The sequence below is a fragment of the Gymnoscopelus microlampas genome (genome assembly GCF_963454915.1).
Source record: "Gymnoscopelus microlampas genome assembly, chromosome: 7".
NCBI classification, from domain to species: Eukaryota; Metazoa; Chordata; class Actinopteri; order Myctophiformes; family Myctophidae; genus Gymnoscopelus; species Gymnoscopelus microlampas.
This window is the reverse complement of record NC_139944.1, coordinates 20,815,907-20,839,151: the sequence shown is the minus strand read 5'-3', so window position 1 is coordinate 20,839,151 and position 23,245 is coordinate 20,815,907. Positions and strand designations below refer to the sequence as shown.

The 23,245-nt window shown below is 40.6% G+C and overlaps 1 protein-coding gene across 1 annotated transcript; it reads right to left on the bottom strand.

The window, feature by feature from the left end:
- Positions 1-78: 78 nt before the first annotated feature.
- Positions 79-22,461, bottom strand: mmel1 (membrane metallo-endopeptidase-like 1). Its single transcript, XM_084063160.1, has 24 exons — positions 22,325-22,461; positions 20,068-20,348; positions 19,640-19,684; positions 17,961-18,020; positions 17,658-17,819; positions 17,070-17,150; positions 16,699-16,794; positions 14,463-14,581; positions 13,893-13,958; positions 13,115-13,249; positions 12,920-13,009; positions 11,140-11,276; positions 10,685-10,778; positions 10,159-10,287; positions 9,637-9,735; positions 9,185-9,268; positions 8,971-9,074; positions 8,301-8,359; positions 6,402-6,521; positions 6,026-6,159; positions 5,667-5,732; positions 5,399-5,494; positions 4,629-4,705; positions 79-4,538 (listed from the first exon to the last, which is right to left on the bottom strand). Exons 2-24 carry the CDS (start codon positions 20,222-20,224, stop codon positions 4,439-4,441), a joined length of 2,310 nt encoding a protein of 769 aa, XP_083919286.1. The 5' UTR covers positions 20,225-20,348; positions 22,325-22,461; the 3' UTR covers positions 79-4,438.
- Positions 22,462-23,245: the final 784 nt, after the last annotated feature.

Below are 23,245 nucleotides of genomic sequence, written 5' to 3'. Positions count from 1 at the left end.
CCCAATGTCTGACAGTATGAAAAAGGAACAGATCTCACAGTAGAAATGAGAGGCTGCCAGTACAGTAATACAATTACAATATTGTATTTTAATTGTACAAGATTATAATGAAACATTCAAAAGATACATTTGAGATCTTACAGGTAGAGAGTCACTCTAATGGCAATAATTACAGATTTAAGTCACAAAAATAGCTGTCAGTCTAGATAATTACATAGCAGCATGAACATTGATATACCATCTTTTACTTGAATTTCTGCAAAGCAATGAGTTTATTTTATAAATATTCATGTAGATAAATAAAATTTCTCTGGTTTGGTGGGTATATGGGTGCAATGACAATGGCAGTAACATATGTTTACATATTATACAGTAACAGATTTGTCATACAAGTATTTGCACTTGCTAATTCAAAATGACACAATTTCACCACAGAGATATAAAGCTAGAACAAAGGTAAGAAACATTTCTTACCTGATTTGAATTTATGTGTAAGTACTGAACATGTAGCATTTATCTACAACATCACATTGTACGTCACACACACGTTATACTATGTGATAGAAGTCATTTTGAACGGTTTCCTCATTTTAGGGAAAACTAGACGAGGCCAAAATGTTGCTCTTAAATTATTGTAGCCTAACTATGTTGCATCCTATAGTAGGGCTGGGCGATATGGACAAAATCAAATATCAGATCAAAGAGTAGCGTACATCCGACCTCTTGAAGGCAGGTGTTGGCTCTGAAGAAAACTTAGATCAAATAAGTAAAAAGTAGATCCGCACACTGTAGCTCCCTTTGCCAATGTTTCATTTTGCAGTTACAGAGAATGACGTTTCTTCAGACTAAATGGACATGCCATAGACGCCATCTTATACACACAATCCTAGTCATGTGATTAACACATGGATGACACCGGCGTGTGGAGACCAGTCTACATAAAATCAAAGTATAATACAATCGATATTGAATGAAGCACAGTGTACCTCTAAGTATCTGAACAAACATCAAGCTGGATGGCCATCATGACTTCAGTATAACTAACTTAGCACACTGTTGTCTGCCAAGTGCAGACTGTTGTCTACTAAGTGGGTTCAAACTGTGGATCTCTGTCTACAATGTTTTTCTATGGTGTTTCTCCTTAGTACAGATACTGGAATGTGTAGACCCCCAATCTACTTCAGTGGGGTTGTATAATTGTTTTAATTATTGCTCAGGGATGCCTCTTTAGTTATACTGAAGTCATGATGGCATGTTAGGATTGTCGGGCCCAGCGGCCCAAAGGTCAGGGGGGCCCTCTCGAAAAATTGGACCGACTGTTGGGCACTGTTCCAGAGCCTGACCCTTAATTTGGAATTCATTAATTAATTTGTTAAGTATTAGGCTAATCCCATTTCAAATGATCTGTGTTTTGAAATAATTTAAAAGCTGTTATCTCCTTCAGTGGTGTACAGTAGATTGTGTGCACATTCGTGCGTGCAGTGCTGCGTAGGTTGGCTCTGGCTGTGGTGCCGGAATGTGTTTGGGGGCGCCCTGAGGTGGTCTCAGGCCCAGGGGCCCACAGACTCGGGATTCGGCCATCCGGCTTGATGTTTGTTCAGATACTTACTGTAGAGGTATACTGTGCTTCATTCTCACATGTGCAATATTATTGATTGTTGTATTATGCTTTGATTGAATTTCATGTAGATTGCTCTCCACTATGTGTTAATCACATGACTAGGATTGTGTGGACTTAAGATGGAGTCTTATGTTATGTCCATTTAGTCTGAAGAAGATTATGGGCTCGGAGCGACTCTCTGTAACTGCAAAATAAAAAATTGGCAAAGGGAGCTATAGTGTGTGAATCTACTGTTTACACCTCAAATCAAATTTCATTATATTTTTAACCAAATACCTCAATAGCAATATTGTGACGGTAATATCTTATTGTGACGATGATCACTTTTCTTTTAACATTTTCAAACATTGCCAAAAACAGCTGATCTACAAGCTCACAACCATGTGACATGTTACAAGCTTGTAGATCTGCTAGTTTTGTCCATTTTGTAAGTATTAAATAAAGCTTAAGTGTTTAAAACCAGGACACTCTTGCCATATCACGATATGATATCCAAAATCCTAGATGGTACCTAGTCTCATATCACGATATCAATATAATATCAACATATTGCGCAGTCCTACATCCAGGCTTATGTTGAGGTTTAGTTTTGTCTCCTCTTCAGTTCTCAGTTTGACTTGCACAGATGTTTTGGATGGCAACATACTACTGTATCAGTACATACAGTATATTCCAAGTCAAACACTCCTTAGTAAAAAGGGTATCGTATTTTCCATGTATGGTACAACAGCTTTTGCCAGTAGGTTAAGTAATTAAGTAGGCTGATAATGTGAAATATCATGTAAATATACGCTTCAATGTGCACATTCAATTCAGAAATCTCTGATGAGACCTAACAGTCGTGTTCATTTTACACAATTCAATGTGAACGTGACCAGTGACGGAACAAACATTCAGAACTAGCCACATAAGGGTTTTCTCTGCTGTCTCTCAAAATTCCTCTCTTCCATCCCAAAAATCACAGCCACTAGTAGCAGACAGTAGCAGCTTGATTGATCATTTAGTCCGCTTAGCTCCTCCGCCATCTCCTCCAATGTTCTGCCCTTTCGTTCTGCTGTCATTACTTGTTAATCAGAGCTAAAATAACAGTCCTGGCCCTGGCCCAAGCCAGCTATTTAATGACAAGCCCCATTCCCCATAGCTTATAGCGGCCACAACATGCTGCATGTAATCCTTTCATCTATACCACACTGATCAATGAGAGATAAGGAGGTATTCTATTTCATACAGTATGTCGGCTGTCCAATCGTGGGTCTTTTCATCTCGTTGACTCATCCCTACATTCAACCTATAATTGGTGTTGCCCTAAGGGTGTTGGCCTCATGTAATTATGCTTGAGCCCAAAGACAGAGCAAGTCGATCTGTTCTCAGGAGATCTTGTGGTCAAAACAAGTCATGTTCCATAAAAATGACATATAAAAGTGTTGGGTATAACTACTTTCTGAGGGAGAAAAAGTTGTGTATGTGTAGCTTGAACCAGTGAGGTATTTGATATCAATGTCAGAACAAGTAGAAATGATTTTGTAGAAGACCTGATACCCTCAAAGTCCTGTGCAGGGTTTTAATTTATGGAGTGGGAGTGATGAGGCACTATAAACTGACTGTGTCTGGCAGTTTTTTTCCATAATTCAAGCAAAACGCTGTCTTATCTTTTAGGTGTGTGTGCCAGATTAAGACATGACTTTCCTGGTTATGAGACACATGAACAGTATTACCACTCTGTCCGTTTAGGCATCATAAACAGGAAGTCCACTTCCACAGTGCTATAATTGGCACTGTTCCCAGTTACAGCCATTTAGGCACGTGTGCTGTAAATGTGAGCATACTAAGAATACTCGGTTGAACATGTTTTTTTCAGACTATAATCATTACGGTTATGCAATGTACACAATTTGGATTGATCACATGTCATATATTGGCTTTTCCTCATCATTCCTTTCATTCTCGGGTTCTTTCTATAACTTTGTGTATTACTGAAACACGCTTTCCTGAAAATGACTGCTCAGTTTAGAATACACATGATTGCCCAAACAAAAAGAACTCGACCAGAAACAAATCCATGTCGTCTGCCATAAATGACTAAAGAGCTTTGTATTTCAAATCCACTCGCTAGCTGTAAAAATATTGTAAGCTGTCACTTTTACATTACGTTTACACTTAAAGCTGCAAAGATTTAACAGTCTTAGAGTCTTCAGGTAAAGTGTTTCATTTAACAGTAAATGACAAAAGCAACCGAGAGTGACTAATTCTTCTCTAGCCCTACTTTAGTAAAGCGCCGAGAGCATTCATTTATTTCACACTTGAAGTCAGAATAAGAATTGTTCACTGTTCCCAAATTATTATTATTTTTTGTGGCACAATGTTTTTAAAAAACAATAACATCACAGAAAAGATACCGAGGCAACTTACTGCCAAATGGCAACGAATCGGCACAAGAGATTATTTTTCAGGGATTACATTTTTTTAAAGGCTGCTAAAGCATTTCAAGCCAGCTATAGGCTTTAACCTTTCTAGAAGGTCTTGGTTTTCTATGGAGCCTTTTTCACTTACAGAGCCACTCGTCACTCACAGCAGTACGAAGCAAAACCACTTGTAAGCAAGAACAGGTGACCTATTCATCCACAGACAATACTTCTAAATTGAGAAGCTATAGATACTGAAAGCAAGTGTCTATTTTCATTATCCAATCCATATACTACATTTGCGTGTAAATATCTATTTTGTAAATAAATTGGATGCAGAATTCTCTCTGTGGGTTGAAGATGTTAACCTTGTTCTTTTGAGTTGACATGTATTAAATACAAGAAGGACAACTTTCTACCAGACCCGACATTTCAATTCAGGATTCATTAGACTACCTTTCTTGCACTGGAATGCTTCAGAGAAAGCTTCGAAGTTCTGGAGGGACCCAAGTACCCTGAAAACGAGAGATACAGAGTATGAGAGCTGTGGAAGAACATATATTTTCGTGATTTTATCAATGGTTAATCATATTAAAGGTCTTTACCTATATTCTAAGGGACTGTGTGAGTCAGTCTTGATGGACTGGCTGGCATACTCAGGCCGATAGGCACCACACCACACCTGGAAAGAGAAATGTGTTCCTTCAGGAGCAATCCAGCTTGGAAGCAGTAGTTATGGAGACAATCACAATAAAATCATTCTATAAATATTAAAGCAGCAATAGACCCTGACATACATCACTGTCTGTTCTGTGGCTCTTCATCCCATCTGTTATAGAACTTGTTATTAGAAGTATTATTATTAACATCTGTTCCATTTATCATCAGCTTTTATGCATGGTTTATATTTTATGCCTTGAAACACTGAAAATTACATTCTTAAGCACCTTTGGATGTTTTACTCCACACACCAAACTTGGTCATAATCCCTACAGAGTGAGTGTGGGTGTTATGTAAATTTATGCTGGCTGTTTGACCCGTTTTCTGTCCATGACTGACAAACAGCCTTATGTTTTCTTTTCCCTGGAACCACAGTGGTCTTTATTTTGGCTGCCCCCCCAGACCCCCAGGATCCCAGTGCCACATAGTGTAGAAATGATCTGGAATGAGGTGAACCTTTTAGCCCCCCTTTTCGGATGTTTGACCCTTTTTTTTCTCCTCCTGAAATCCAAGCATGCAGGGGGTAAAACAAGTCCCCTGTGGGCTTTTGTTCTTGGCACCTCTAAGTGGAGAAATGGTTTAAATCAACCCCTTGTCTGCTGATTTGATGTATTCAGCTATCACAAATTCCCCCTTTGTGATTTTTGTTACTCACTTGGGCAAAGTTAAGAAAGAAAAGTTGCTTGTGATCCATGTCTAAGCCAGGTAAACAAAGCTCTTCACCCTCTCGCTCCACCCATTTCAAATAGGCCTGTAAACACAGGTAGATGCAGACAGTTCACATACACATTAAAAACACATTTCAAATGTTTAGGAAAAAAATTGTGTGGCTAGCAGTGCTTCCCAAACAAACTGTAATGATTGTAATTCCCATATTTGTGGCATGTGGTTTTGCGATGTTGTGATGATGACAAAAAGACAACCTTATAAGCCTGACGAACTCCTCCATTGTCCGCAATATTCTCTCCCAGGGTGCTGATTCCACTGACCTGCAATCACACGGATAAAACCACACACAAACATGAAAATACTCATTCAGACTAGGGTTACTTAATGCGAGGTGTGTATAGTCGCACATTACGGACACAAACATAACATTTTTAACATGCTACTTATCTCACCAATGTGTCCCATAGAGAGTCTAAGCCTGATTGATACTTAGTTGACCAAAAATAGCAGATCTTCAAGCTCACAACGCGTCGCTGCAATGGGAGCTTGTAGATCAACTATTTTTGGTACGCGACACCGGCATGCACCCAAGTACAAGTCAGGCATTACTCACGTTTTGTCCTCCTGCGAGCTTCCAGTTGAAGCTGCCATATTGTTGCACCATGCACTGGGACTGGTCTTTAAAGTGCTCTGCAGAGTAGTTACTCCACCAGTTGAGCATATTACCGTCCTTGTCAAAATTACGCCCTGCAAACCAAACATAAACCAACCAAGTCAAATCTTATTCTTGAAATATGACACAACATATTGCGTTGGGCAATATTGTTGTGATGAATCACTGGTCGCAGGCCGATAACAAATTATTATAAAAAATGACAAAGAGCCATTATGATAAAGTGTATCTATTACTTCTGATCTTCTAAAATGCCTGTGATGAATCGCCCGGTGCCTGGAATCATGACGTCTATTAAATAGCAGTGATGGATTACCATTATCGTCGAATCCGTGTGTGATCTCATGTCCAATGACCATGCCTATTCCACCGAAGTTCAGGGCCTGGAGCTGCTGCTTACTGAAGAATGGTGGCTGCAGAATCCCAGCAGGAAATACTGCACAATTACAGTTGAAAATGCATTAACCAATTAAACCCCTGTAGTCTTAAAGACTTGAGTTACAACTGCACTCTGACCACTTTTTCCATCTACACCAAATCTCTTCGCCAAAAATAGCCGATCTACAAGCTTGTAGATCTGCTATTTTTGGCTAATGTTCCCCCCAGAATATGGTCGTCGGATGACTTTGTTTCCGAAGCATGAATCTGGCTTAAGATGGACAGCACTAATCCAAACTGATGAATGCAATCAATAGATGACTGTGGCACATTAACACTAAATACCCAGCAGCAACATGTGTTTTTTGGGGTATATTTTCAGTTATTTAGTTATTAAACCGGGGAATTAAAGCACAAGCACCATAAAAGGTAATTCGAATAAGTTATAGCCCTGTCCTGCAGCAAGAGGGAGAAAAACTTTAATCAAAGAGACAGTATAAGCAATAGATCTTTGGAGGAAAACATAGGAAAATGTTGAGAAAAGAGAAAATGTAGAATTGTTTGGGTTGGGCCTGTGGCAGCCCAAGTATTGCTTAATCAGCCAAGTCAGTGGCCACAGACCTGCCCCCACCCAGTAGGAGATTCTTATGAATCCATTTAAAGCCATAAAAATATCAACTATTACGTAAATTTAGCAGAATCTCATTCCAGGTTACTGTACCACTACTACTACTACTGTAAAAGAAAGACCAATACCAGGGATGAGTGATTGGTATATGTTTTGGGATCCATTCACCAATCTCTTGGCACAACGCCTATGTGCAGAGGAGTGTGAAAGTAGTTTAACATTGCAATCAAGAACTTATTTTACTGCACTGGTTGGAGGTGGTCTCCCTACACTCCCATTGAAAATGTTCGACCCTGGTGTGCAGGTAGGACACTACTGGTTGACAAATAGTATTGCTGGAAGTTCATAAGCACAATATCTCCCCTGGCCAAGCATGGATTCCGTCTCGTAAAAAAATCTGCTCTCTTGTGCAGGACATCTGGGTTTGAATCCCAAGTCGGAAAGATAGAGATGTTCTCAATGGCAGAGGAGTCTTTCTCTCAGTCTTCTGTATTCATCTATCAGCAAGTGATTGTGCCTCTAGATTAAAAAAATCACACCCTGTGTGAAGGAAGCGGTGCCTTTGGGCCGGGGCTTAACTCATTTCAGTTCGTCCCTATTGGTGGTCTGAGTCCACTTACCAAATTTGTACTTGGTAGCATACTGCAAACTGGAATGATGGCTGTTTAAAGCCCAGCCAATGGGCAGACAGAGGGGGCGGGGCTTAAGTAATTACAGTTCGTCCCTATTGGTGGTTTTAGTCCATGTACAAAATTTGTACTCCGTAGCATGCTGCGAACTTGAGTTATGGCTGTTTAAAATCCCGTGCCAATGGGAAGACAGAGGGGGCGGGGCTGCAGCAATTCATGCTCGTCCCTATTGGTGGTCTAAGTCCACATACCGAATTTGAACTTGGTGGCATGCTGCAAACTGGAGTTATAGCTGTTTAAAATCCCGTGCTCTAAACGGGCGGACGGACATAACAGACGCTGGGGGTCCCTGGACCCCTCTTTGATAACCAGTGGCACGTGTGGCCAATGAGAGGAGAGATGGCATAGGCAAGCTCCAAGTTCGTGTGTGTGTGTGTGTGTGTGTGCGTGCGTGTGTTTGTATGTGTTGCTTCTTTGCCGTGCTCATCCCGTGCTCATACGCCGTGCTGATACGGACATACGGACAAAGTCAAGTGTAGAGCGGTTGGCACCGCTAAAAACAAATCCCAAAATCTCTTACCAATCTGGTTTCTGTTTGGCGAGTAGAATGCATTCACTACGGCAGCACCAATGATCCACCTTAGAGAACATTGAAAAAATTAATTAAAAACAGATCAAAGACCAGATTTTGTTTTGTTACAGGACGTCGTGGTGTGAGTCTGAACTTCACGCAGTGAATATACTTATGTGTAATGGTGTGATGATAGCCAATGATAGACAGCATAGAAATATTTAGACTTTGTTTACAGTAAGGACTTGGCATGAGCCTGGACTGCATGCAGTGAATAGAGTTATGTAGGGTTCGATTTCAAAAAACTAAACAAAGGGGGGTATTCTCTCAACCACAAGCGGTATATACTGCTTTGTACGAAAAATTTGAATAATTTGAAAATAGATTATCTACAACCTCACAACGCGTCACGATGCAACATGTGAGCTTGTAGATCTGCTCATTTTGTATTTGTATTTTTAGCTCGCCACAAAATAGGGATGCCAGGGTCAAAAAAAGGGTCGTATTTAATTCAAAAGCAGGAATAAAACATGTCGATAAAAATGAAGGAGCAAACCCTGGAGTTGTGTGCCATGTACGCAGCCTGCTGGCCTGGCATGGCGGTATGAGGGTGGGGCTTATAGATTCCTGTGGCATAATACAGGCTGAAGGGCTGGATGTACAGGAAGCGCTTACTTACAAGTCAGGGTCAACCGGCTCTCTGAGCTTCTTCAAGCTCTTGTGCGCCTCAGCCTCAAGGTTCTCAAGGGTGTTCTCAAAATAGTTATCCTCACTAAAATTTAGCTGAAATGAGAGACATTGAAAACACGATCAAGGACTACAAACAATGCATCTCTCATGTAGAGTGTTTCGTTGTGCGTTTAGGACAAGTGAGAAACTGAGTCCTTACTTACATGGGCATACTCTTGGTCAAGTTTCTGATTGTTGTCCTCTAAAATATGGTCTGGATAGCCTATATGCTCCTTAATGGCCATTGCCTGCAAGACATACAGTATCGATCATGGTTCAAAGTAAGTATAAAAATGATAATCCTCTCTTAACCACTTAAGCGCAATATAATTTGTTGCATGACTACAGTAAGTGCACTAAGTTAAGTACGCATATATTTTTCAGCAGGTTGAAAGTAATGTTCACAGTGCAAAAAGAGATTCGACATGCTATGAATAATTATTTATTTCTTTCCCTCCATTTACGTTCAATAACTAAAAGCTGCACAATAGGCACAATTTACATAAATAAATAAGCAATGATTTGCAACACAAGAGCCAAATTTAAAATATCATGTAAATGTTCTCTTTGTTCAGGTATCCCAAGTTCCTTGTGTTCAAAATACCATATTCCATACCTTCTCTCTTGCCTTCTCCTTAGACAGAGTGTCCATCCAGCTCAACTCCTCCAGGGTTTCCACATACGCTTCCTGGATCTTACTGATGAGGTCACTGACCTGTACACATGAAATTAGATTTGAGTAGACATGATATTCCAATCAATACACAACCACAAAAACTCTTAACTCCAATCAGCACTGATTGGTTTGATGTCTCGTGTGAGGGCTTTGTTTAAATGTTTGCCATACCTAGGTCTGAGACAATTGTTACACAATCGCCTGATCACAATTATTTGAGCTAATTGCAATTATTTTGCACAATCCTCAGAATAATTTCCTTGACCTCAATCATCAATGATGAATGCATTTATTAAGGAGTCACAGAGATTTCATAACAACCAGGCACTCAAACTAAGGTAGGGAGGCACAGCTGGCTCCTCATTTGTCTTTCAAGGCTGAGAAAGGTTTTCTACTGACTGTTCTGCAACTTTAAATGGAGGGCTTAATAGGGATTTGATAAGTGAATTCTCTGACACTCACCATGCGCTTACTTTCTCCAGCAAAGGTCTCGCGCACATACAGAGCCCCAACGGCGTTCTCCATGCTGTTCTGGACGTAACGCACGCAATCACGCCACCGAGCCTCCTCCACTGTGGTCCCATATAGAGACTGACACACACACACACACACACACACACACACACACACACACACACACACACACACACACACACACACACACACACACACACACACACACAGTAAGTAATGTAATTTATTAGGCACTGGTTCTCAAAGTTGGGTCCTAAGGGGGTCCCCAGCTAAATGAGGAACAGTTTAAACACTTTACCCTATTTCCTTTCCTGCTATTTGAAAGTAGGCGATCTACAAGTGCCGTGAGCTTGTAAACAAACCCTCTCTTATGGGGGTCCCTGGAACAGAATCTTTACAAATGGGCATCCGCATACATAACAATTTGGGGGTCCTGGACATGAAAATGTTTGAAACTCACTGTTTTAAGGTACCTCAATTTAAAGAGTGCTTTCTTCCATGGTTACTTTCTTACCTTTCTGTACTGAGCTCTGGCGTCTTTGAAACGACGGCTCAGACTGTTGACCCGATCCATGATAAGCTGCCATGTGAGGTAGTTTTGCATAGTTCTGGAAGCATAAAGGTGAATCTACTGGTCATGCTACAGAACCCATACAACATATATTCGTGGCTGTCAGGTGGAAAACTTGTACGTCCTAAACCGTTAATTTTCAGGAAATGGAAAAAATAACCTGTGTTCCAATGGATCCAATCAATGTAGTTATTATTTAGTCACACTTGTACTTTTAATTGGTTAAATATTTATTAATCTCTCAAAACATATTCTAATCTAAAGAATCTAAGTAGGGCATTCTGAAAAAACGTATGGAGATACAAGGCTTGTGCCCGACAGCAACGATATATAATAATAATAATATACAATGATCATTTAATAGTGTTATATGAACTCTGTCTTTTTTACAGGCTGACCTGACGCTATGTCTGGGGAGAACTTGGTTCATTTTCTCCAGGTAGGGAGAGCTGTAGACCACCACATCCTCCTCCCGCTGGACTTCAACAGACACGCTGGACATGACGCCTCGTACAAACCGTGTCCAGTTAAAACCCTGTAGACCAAAATAGGGATACCAGGGGTTAACATGCATTTTTTAACTCAATTGTGATATTGTCAAACATAAATATCAAACATGTCAGACAGTCTACATCTCTGCAATTCCCAAAAGGAACTGCATGTATTTAATTCAGTCTGACCATGAAGCAGGGATAAATCATATCCCCACTGGCCATAAAAATGTAATGATCACAGGGGGGATATCAGCTGAGTGGGTAGAGAGGCCACCTGGGAAACAGAAGGTCCCTGGTTGGTGTCCCGGCCCCGGTCTACGTGTCAAAGTGTCCCTGAGCAAGACACTTAACCCCTAACTGCTCCCGAGGCAGTACTCCCCTAGCGTCCACTGCTCCTGATACTTAATAAGAAAGGAGTGTGGACCAAATTATTATCAAATCTAAAGCAGATGCATGGTCCCCCCCCATCCTCCCCAGCAAATCCAACCATGTGTTTATTCAGGACAGGTTTGTTGTTCACGGTTACGTTTAGAGCAACACTCAGCTGTCCCACGGTCGTATATCCTTTCACACCCAAGAAACTGTCAGTGCAACCCGGTGATGGAACAAGTACTCAATACCACGATATAAAAATACTCTGTTACAAGTAAAAGTACAAAAGTATTGGCATTAAAATATACTTAACCACATAAACCCTATACGGTGTCTAGCGGAGTCCATCAGGGCTCTAAACGAGTGTCTTTTCAGTTTTCGCTTATTATTATTATTAAATATCTTCGAAAATAGCAGATCAATAGCTTGTCGATCTGCTATTTTCAGCGAAAGTCTTCCCAGACTACGGATGCTGGGGATTGGGTTTAAGTGGTTAAAGTACTTAAGTAAAAGTAAAAAGCCCATCTACAAGCTCACAACTCGAAGGGATGTGAGCATTCAAACAGATCAAGTGAAACATACAGCTTAAGTGGTTAACGTATGTTTTGTAATAATAACCTAAATCTGTAAAGTAACTAGTTAACATAGCTGTCAAATCATTTTAGTGGAGTAAAAAGTACAATATTTGCCTCAAAGGTTTAGGAGTACAAGTATGCAAGTATTGAAATATGGAGATACTCATGTTAAGTAAAAAAAAAAAAAAAACTTAAAATTGTACTTAAGTACAGTACTTGAGAAAATGTACTTCCACCACTGTCCCACAGTCATATATCCATTCACACTCAAGAAACCGTCAGTACAACCACAGCTTTATGTGATGTACTGAACTATTTCTCGAGGTGATGGAGGTTAACCACTTACATTTTATATACTTTGTTGACTGGGGTCCCACAGGGCTCTACAGTATACTAGGTCTGCTCCTTTTTTCCCTCTACACCAAATCTCTTCGGCCGAAATATCCGAACTACGCGCCAAATTGTGAGCTTGTAGATCTACTATTTTCACTGAATATTCTCCTAGTAGTTAATTGCCTTGCTCAAAGGCATTTCAGCCATAATCGTCTCCACCAGGCCGGACGGCTGCAGGCCAGAGACTAGCACACTTTTCTAGTTGTTTATGGCAATAATATTTCACAGACATTCCATGAATTTGAGCTAATGACCTTCCGGCCTCTAGACTGTTGGCAGTTTAATAAATTAGAATTTGCACTCATGGTCCATTGAATTTGAGGGCTAGAAGCAAGCACACTTACATTAAAACCAAACGTATCCTGCAGCTCAGTGAGTGTCATCTTGTTGTAGAGAATGGTGACATCCTGACGCTCTTCTGCCGGGGATGTAGCCTGTTAGGAAACAGAATAAGAACAAATGTATACTTCGTCACACACCACTTTTGACAAATGTCACTCGCGAAAAGAATTACATTTCCTGTTGTGCCTGATACTCACGTTGGCAATGTCTGTCTCCAGCTCCAGCACCTGCATCATTTCCTCCCAAACACCGTCATCATCCTGAGTTAGGTTCCTGTCCTCACGGACTATTTTGGCTATGGAGACCATGAAATGCAGGTAGGCCTCTCGTACCTGATACAGAAGATACAGGTGGGGGGAGAAAATTATCAACTTAAGCTCCATGTCGAACGACAAATACCGAAAATACAAGCTTGTAGATCAACTATTTCATCTAATGACATTCCAAAATAGGTTGCCAGGTTGTAAGTGGTCCATATAGTTGTTGTTTACCTTTCTCTGCTTACTGAAAGGTCTGGGGAAATCTAAATTCAATGGGTTGGACACTGGAGAAAACCACCGGTAACAAACCTACGCCCACTGCTTAAAAAAGCATTACTGGTACCATCCCAATATGAAGGACCGCCCCAACATTTTTGCATTGATTCTGTTATTTTCTTTAGGCTAATTTCCAAATTGTTTTTACACAGTTTTAGTCCTTTCACTGTATCAGTAGGCGGGGCCTTGCGCGGCCTTATCCCTTATGTCTAAAATTATCTTATCAGGCATTTTTTATTTAAATCAAATTTAAAACAGAAAATAGCTCACCATGCATCGATGTAGATCGGCTATTTTCACTATTAAAATGTTTTTCAAAATAAGTTAAAAAAAAAGTCTAATAAGAGAGGGATAAGGCAAAGAAGAACCTAGTTGTTTTTTCTGTTGTTTTTTTTACACCAAAATCATGTTAGCAGCACAACATTGGATGCATCATCACCCTTTTGTAGTTTCCATCGTTGAAGTAATAGTCTCTGGATGGCATCCCGAGTCCTGGCTGGTCAATCTGATGATAATGAGGAATAAACAAAGTATAACTTGGATTATGTAAAAATACATTCCTGATGAAGATCCTTATGTGATCGAAACGTTGAATAAGCAATAAACAGTGGAGCTTATTTTGCCAGTGTACGGACAGGTGTTTTTCTGTAAAGTTGTTTCTAAAGTGTATTTGCCTATTTGGGCTTGCTTCCACAAATTAATATTTAGGCCTACTTGGCCACAGAGATTTTTCTTTGAAAATAGCAGATGTAAATATAGGTTCAAAGTGTTCATGTGGCCTATATTTGCTTTTAGGCTTGTTTTCATAGACCTGGTTGCTTATTTATCTCGCAGAATCTTGCAACACTGATTTGTATGTAGGCCTGTTGCTGTTTGTCCTGCCCCTGGGCACTTTGGATGTGCGTGCACTATCCTTTCAATAACTTGGATTATGATGACCACCCTGTTGTAATGAGTGTCTTTTGCTGCAGACATTGCGTAAGCTCCATGTGTTGTCCAAACTCCTTACGTAAATGACATGGCGAAGGGAGTCCCTGTCATCCGTCCACACATACACTTCCAGCATAGCCTTCTTGTTAAAGCGAGCGGTGAGCGTCGCCAGTGTGTCCTCAAGGCTCCACTCTGCCCCTGTGATAAGATAACAGGTAGAAATTATCTCTTAATTTAGACACAGCGGCCTAAGATTACAGACCTGCTGGCCAACGTACAGGGTCTCATAAAAAAAACTAACCGCCTCTCGTGGAAGTAAACACGGTGCACACAAAGCAGGATATAGGCTACTCATGAATCTGTGTGCGCAGATGCCAGTTGTGCATGGTTAATTCTGTTTCAGCCACCGTCCTCAACTACATTTAATTACAGAGGCAAGAGCTTGGCTAAGAGCAGAGTGGTCTATTTAAGAGACCAGTCACAGGCCTGATTGAGAACCCGCTACTCTCTACCCCACTCCAATGGTGGACAGTAACGACGTATATTTACTTATAGGCTATAAGTACATTGTTTGAGTATCTGTTCTTCACTCTACTTCATTTGTATTTTTTGGATACTTATGACTTTCTCTCCACTACACTCCATTTCAAAGACAATAATGTACTTTTGACTGCACTACATTTCTAGGGGAAAAGTAGCCTACATTACACACTTAAGCCCTATTTCAAAGCACATTGCAATGCGAGGCGTTTTGAAGATGAGCATTTTCACTATTATTGATCAATATCTTTTGAAAAAATTGAATTATTTTTAGAAAATGTCTAAATGTTACAGCAATTCATTGATACTAAAAAGTAAATGTACTTTGTAATTTATGCTTTTGAATACTTATGTAGAAAGCAAGTAGGCTGGTCAACTGTGTAACTTTTAGCCAATATATACAGGATATACATATATATACATATATGTTTGTATATAAACATTTTAGCCGTTAATTCCCACTATATAAACAGGGTTCCCACGGTCATGTTGCTGCTGGAAATATTTTGTAATAAAAAAAACTGTTTTCCAGGCCTGGAAAAAGTTTGGAATTAATGAAATGTTTTGGAAAATGTTTGTATATAATTTACATTGCATTTGGCTATTGATTTTATTCATAAAAGACATGTCCCAAAACATGTCTAGCATTACGTGAAATACTTGTGGCCTAATGTATACAGGACTTCACGTGACAAAAATAATAGATCTACAAGCTAATAACACCTTGCACTGATACTCAGGGGTGTAGTGGAGGGGGGACGCGGGGGAGCGGCGCTCCCTCACTTCTCTAAATGCTGAAATAAATATTATTATTTTTGTATGAAAATTGTATGATTTTTATTTCAGAGCTCCCCCACTTCCAAAATTAGCACTACAACACTGCTGATACTTTGTTAACTTGTAGATCTGTTCTTTTTGTCACGTGACTCCTTCGCTCGAGTCTGTCTAGGTGCATTTTTAGCACACATGTGTAAGAGCCTCATTAATGCACCATATGATTGCTATAGGCCTGGAAATGTGGGTAAAATACTTTGTAAAAGTTATGGAAAAGTTTTGAAAGTTCTGTGCTCGTTGTGAGCTCGTAGTGATCTCTTCATCAATCAATTATCAGAGAGGGGAGGGGGGGAGAGGGCATGTTGCAACACTTGCATAGTTTCCCTTTAACTCGAGCACAAATTTGACAGAGAAACTTTCACTTGTAGTCGAGTAATGTTTGACAAGGAGTATCCATACTTTGGCTCAAGTACCAGGGTTGAGTACTGTCAAAGTAATTCTGAAATAAGTATCATTTAAGAAAACTCATAGATTTGTGTGTTTGTGTTTTTGTATCCATTAGAACAGCTAATGTGTAGCTATAGCAGAGAACATTGTTCTTGTTGAGACATGTACCTTTGACCATGTAGGCACCCATTGGTGTGTAGATCAATATCTTCCCCAGCTGCGGTTGTGTGAGCCAACGCCTTACCCTGAAGGTGTGTTTGTTGGTATTTAAGTTGAGGTCAGTCTTGACATGCGCTGAGTCAGACAGCGTGTCCCATTTGAATACTTTTAAATCTCTCATACTTTAAGATCTGAGTTGTTGTCTCTGCCTCATTACTTTGTCCCCACTCACTAACACCTGTCTGCTGGACTGAAGAACAGACCAGGGCTTATGAGCTAATATAAACAACACGTACTGTAGATAGATGTTCATGTGAGTGAGTGAGTGAGCAACAGGCACCCTCTGTCTGTCACTTTGTTTATGTTTTGGTGACTGTTTTGTTTTTCTGTGTTACCTGTAGTGGTGTTCCAGTCTTCTGTGGCAATAGGCCAGTTTCCGACACTATCAATGAGCTTCAGAAGGGGCTGGGAGTCGCGCTCTTCTATGAGGCCTGCCGGTGAAAACAACGCCAATCAAACTCAACACATGTAAGAACACACTACAGTTTCTCTGACATTGAAGCGATGAGACATTATGCTCTATATCAGTGGTTCACACACATTTTCTTGTCAAGGACCCTCATATTGATATGTATTTAGTTGCAGAACCCCCTCAAGGACCCCTGAAGGTCCACAGACCCCACTTTGAGAACCAGTGCTCTATATAATCTGTTGCCTCATACAGAAGACACACGTCATTAACAGCTGGCATTTGAATGAGACTTACTCTCATTCATGCAGGAGCTGTACAGTGTTTTAGCCTTCTTGATGGCATCCCTGTCCTGGTTGTTCTCCATCTCAAGGACTCCTGCAAAAAGAAAAATGTTAGTAATATTTTTTTGGCAGAAGAGTGCTTTGGGTGTTTTCCCATTTGTTGAACTTTTGGGTTCTCTACAAAGAGAACCATCATCACACATTTGAACTTCCGAGCACTCCAGACCAATTCTGTCTTTTTAAACAATATACAGACTTGCTAGAAAGAAAGTGAAACTCCTAATTAACACTGCAACTGATTACGTTATACAGGTTGCACAAGCTCACAATCTATCCATGGAACTCCACATAATACAAAGTACAGCCCACAAAGTTTAAATCCTTGACCCTGATAAGCCTGATTTGAACTTTGTTATACGGACGACAGTGATATGTTCCGTAAATAACCAATGTATAAGCTCGCAACAAGTTGCGCATGCAACACATTGTGAGTGTTGTGAGCATTGTGAGCTTGTAGATCTGCTATTTTCAGCACCATTTAACGAAGTGGCATAAATTAGGCAACAAACGGAACAGCAGAAACAATGCTGGCATGACTGACCTTTGAGGACAATCTCCAGCTTGTCCCGCAGAATGTCAAAGACACTGTGACGGGAACTGGTCTCTGGGATGACATGGTGCTCCAGCCAACCCCCGCAAGCATACTGGTAGAAGTTCTCACAAGGCTTCACTGATGCGTCCATGTTCTGCAGGAGCCGCGCAGCTTTGGGGGGTGAGGAAAGAGTGAGGCCAACCATTATGCAGTTAGAATGCTGTAGTTTTTTTTACTTCTTTATAAACAAAAACAGATGGTCAGAAGTGCATTCAATTGAAAGAGGGAGAAAGCAAAGAAGTCCCATGTTACCTGCTGTAACACACTCCGCTGTTGTGCACACGTTGTTGATGTTGGAATGATGGTGCTGGCCTGGAAATGCCAAAGTCAACAGTTAACGGAGCACGTGTCCACTGTCCTAGGATTAACAAACACTTCCACCAGTCCTAGTCTCAGAGGTTGGGTTATGTTCGGTGTGTTTTGGATGTATTTGGTATACTAAACAGGAAAACAGGAAATGTCCTTAAAAGCAGGGATTCCCCTGAGTTGTCTGACAATGCTGAATAGGCAGCAGTGTAGGAGTTAAAAGAGATGTCCCCAACCAGTTCTAACATGACAGGCACCTGGCACCTGCCACCTTGCTTCAAACACCTAGAGGGTAGTAAAGCTCATTCCAAGCTATCCTTTCAACATCTGTCATTGGACGCACTTTGGTATTGACTCTAGGCTGGTTGGATGCTTGACTTCCTCTCCAACAAAACCTGAGTGCATGTCAGGTGACCTCTCTTTTTATACAGGTTCATGGGGTGTGTTCGCTCGCCACTCCTTTATATTCTGTGTACAGATGACTGTCTGAGACAGTTTGAGAAGTGATATATTCTGAAGTTTGCAGATAACTCAGTTATAGTCAGTCTCCTTCATGATGATGCATCACTCGTGGTCCTGTGGTTGATTACTTTTTAAACTGGTGCAAAAACTCATTCCTTCAACTCAATCTATCAAAAAGACATGTTTGACAACAGACACCATGCTCATCCATCCCACTCAGAGCACCATCATTGATGTTCAAGAGGTGGGAACCTGTTGTCAGTTAAAATACCTTTCAATCATTTAGAGCAATCTCACTTTTAAATCTAACACTGAAAGTTTGCTGGAGAAATCATCAACTGCTTTTCTGCCTAAGGAAACTTTCCAAGTTCATACATACTGTAGAATCAATTTGATGACTTTCTCTAATCTGTTGGTATGGCGGCCTAAACATGAAATCCAAAAACGCACTGGCTAAAATAGTGAACACTAGTGGCAAAATCATACATGTCTGTCCAGCAGAGTAGCATGTCAACAGTCAAGTGGTTTGATTGATTTACTGAATACTTTATTAACAAGTTTGAAAACGGTACCGTAGTAAATTAAAAATTAAAAGAAACTGGATATTACACAAAAGGATAACAAAAAAAGCCCTGGGGGGCTTTTTTCCATTGTTGTCCATTATACTCAATTCATCATCATGACATGCAGTACATTACAAATCAGCAGCAACACTAAAAGTAAGAATAGATATATCTACAAAAAGGGGAGGGGGGTCAGAGGATGCCACTCATACTGACTGCACCCACCCTTGTCATTAGGACTTTCAATCCCTGCCCTTTTAAACAGGAGTTTCAGTCCCTACTGCTTGTCCATCATGAGTAGATAGGCTTAATTGTAAGATGATTTCTGTTACAGTATATAGTTTACGCTGGCCGGTGATTTTGTTGATGTATTTTTTTTTTTAACGCTATGCATACTTTATATTGTTCTTATTGCTGTTATGATGATTACGCTTGTTCATTGATGCAGCACTGCTGAGTCTGTGCTACTCTAATGGGATTTCACGTTAGTTTTTATGTTGGACTCTATGCTGCATAACCAATTGCTCTTCTGGGATAAATAAAGTTGCAAGTTGAAGTTGTTTATCAGCATTTAAGAGGACAGACAGAGGCAGTACTTACCTCCACCTGAGGAGCCCCTTGATGCACCTGGCCTGTTAGATTGCTCTGTATTGGGATGGAAGAGATCGGAATAAAAGTCCATTCACACAGCATCAGCTACCAGCTACCTACAGTACCAGCATTTATGTTTTTTTGTCTATATCTCTGTCTATACAGTATATAAGGAAGAAAAAGTTCTTAAATTATGGCAAATGTGCAATATTCAGATCGGAAGCTAAACATTTTGATCAGTTCAAATGTGCATGCTCAGACTTATATTATATTATATTTTATTAAATTATATTGTATTAGTCTACTATAGAAGGCATTTAAAGTAACCTAAATATTCACAAGGACAACAATAAATCGGAGAGGTCTTTTGGGGGTAAAAAACACGTAGCAATGTTATGACACACAACCTCCTCAACAGTAAATTAACCTGGGCCTACCTTTCACAACAGATGTATACAGGACTATGAGTCCGGCCAGGGCACAGCTGACCACCAACAGCAGCACAGACAGACTGATCTCAGCAACGGTCCAACGGCACTTCCCAGGTTTAGTTGATTTTTCCATGATGTCCGTTTGACTTTCGGATTTTCCCATTCTCCTCTGGAACAAGTCACTGTGGAGTGAGATGGTCCACACAGGTCCAGCCAGGCAGGGAGCTGGAGCACTGGTGTGTGTGGTGTGCTGTGCAGTGCGATGCAATGTTGTTGTGCCAAATGACCTGGAATTGAGTGAGCGCATTGAGTGCACGGTAAATAAACACCTAGAGTACAAGTAGTTACATAGCCTACACGGTAAAGAGTTGTTAGAATAGCTTATCTTGTGTGGATAATCCTTTACTTCTCCAACAACAGGGCAATACTGTAGGTCATAATTTAAGCCTTAATTTATATGTCGCAGCATGACGGTGTCGCGCACTGAAAATAGCCGATCTACTTGCTGGATGCCAGACATTGGCAGTTTGTAGACCGGCTATTTTGGTGTGAGACACCGTCATACGGCAGGGCCTAAACTAGGCAATAGAGTCACTGGGATGGCACACGTGTTTGCGGGACAGAAAGTCAATCAATCAATGCATATGACTGATCTGAGGAGATGATTTGTTCTTGGTCACTGAGCCACATCTGCTGTGGATGATGGGACACAACCTCATTGTGAAGGACTTTACCGAGTGTGACATTTACTCAGGAAATAATAGGCATGGCCTAATAGAGTAAATCGACCGTTATATTGTCTCACGAGACCATCATTATCATTTTTTGAAATATTTGTGCGAAGGAATTGAACACAATTCCCCCACCCACTCCAGGCCCGGACGCCCTAAACCCTACATCAAGAGCGCCATTATCTTCCCATAATTACTACTTAGGTGTGAACAATATTGCAAATGAGCATTTGTGCAGGAATAAAAAAACACAATCACCCATGGCAACACTTATGTGCATCCATTCACTCCCAGCACCTGTTTCTCCATAAGCAGCATCTATTGCCCTGTCATTAGGCCTGACAGAGGACAGGCTGTAAATCAGAGGTTCGTGCTTCTGTGGCCCATTAGCTGTTCCTGATGAATACTCATGGGCACATCATGTCTAGCACTGCCATGATGGACAGGGTGCACATAGATTCACTGCCATGCCCAGCTTCATGTTGGCAGAACAGAAACTTTCTTTGCAGCATCATCTTTTGTTGATAGTTTGTGTTGAACATTCTTTATGGGAAATTGTGACACATTTACACTGACGCACCAACGCTGAAAAAATCAATTAGTCATTGTGACTGACAATGACTATAAAAGACAGTGACAATGACTAATTGTTGAGACATGATTTGGGATATTAGATTGGCTGTGGTATTCTCGATTTGATGCTTAGCATAGATGGTTATTATTTCTTACCACATATAAAGTGTTATCATATGATATCACATGTGCTGTTTTTCTTTCACATGTGACCATTTATGCTGTCATTTGTTGACTGGGGTTCATGCCACGATCCTGCACAGTCACTCTGGATAAGAGTGTGTGCTACATGCCTAAATTGTAAATCGTAGATTGTAATCACATGTTTAAATGTTCCCATATGACTTTTTTCCCTTTCCCCCCTCTCTCTCTCTCTCTCTCTCTCTCTCTGACACAGCATGTGTGGTTTTAAATTCATGACATTACGGTGCGAAAAATATATTATGCCAGAAGTCATGAAATAAAGTCATGATGTCATCTAATGGAATAATGATTTGTGTGTTGAAACAAAAATACTTTGATTGAAAATAAGATAAAAGATAAAATAAGAGTTTTCATGTGACTTAACGTTTTCCATTTTCTAGGTAGGATTACTTGTGATTGGTATATGCATTTGGTATTGATCAAATCATATGATCTCATTCATTTACTGAAGCTGCTGGCCATATTGTATTAACATCTGTATGATACTGATGATATAGTATGATATGAGCAGTACTGCCAATATGTGCTTAGTTTGGCCTCTGAGTCTGCTTCGACTTTGAAAATGTTGTTTGGGACCACAGATCAACTAAAATAAATGGAACTTAGAGACACACTTTCAACGGAAGTAAATTCTATATAGAGACTACACTTTCAACTGAATTAAATGGAGACTACAGCTTCAAACTACAACTTTCTCATCTTATTATCGAGTTCCCAGTGCTTGAAAATGTAATGCCCTACAAGGCTAAGCTTACCTTTTTCCGTTGATGCTGGAAGTCCCTGAGCTGTCCCCCACAGCGCGCTAATATCCCAGACACCCCTACTGAGCTTCCACTCAGAGCTGGTGTGTGGAGAAATGAGACTGTGCTGCCGGATAAAGGAGAGAATAACCTCTCAGCTGGGCGGCTTGTGGAACGACTGAGGCAAGAGAGTGAGAGGAGGTAGAGAGAGAGAGTGGGGGGAGAGGGACAGAGAGAGGGGGGGAGAGAGAGAAAGAGAGGGAGAAGAGGAGAGAGAGGGAGAAGAGGTAAGAGAGGGGAAGAGACAGAGGGAGAAGAGGAGAGGTTGGAAGGGAGGAAAATGGGAAACGATAGTATCAGGCTGACAACCTGATTGATTGTGAATATAAGATAGTCATTATAAAAAAGAATGGTGTGTGTGTGTGTGTGTGTGTGTGTGTGTGTGTGTGTGTGTGTGTGTGTGTGGGGGGGGGGGGGGGGTGATGGATAATGGTATAGTGAGTTATATTGGGTGGGCTAAAATGTCAGAGTTCAAGAGACTATAGGATGGTTGGCTGTAAACATCACTTTGCTTTATTTTCACTATTGACAGATCCAGATCCTGTGATGCTTAAATGTACAGTTCCTGGAAGATCTGTGTAAGTTCTCAGAAACGAATGAGATAAAACAAACAAAGTGGGTAGGATTTCAGAGGGTAATAAAACAGTATTTCTGTGTATTTGTCTTGGGAATGGGGAACCAGAAAGTACTATGCAGCAGCAAAATCCAGAGAGTTAATCTAAAACAAATGGATCCTCACGGGTTCATTCTTGCATTTGCAGAGTTAAATTAACACTCTGGATTTTGCAATGCATATGGCATTGTATGCCCTCGGGGACTGATTTAATTAAAGCAAACAGTTTATTGAAATTGACGTAACAACAAAACAATTCCCAG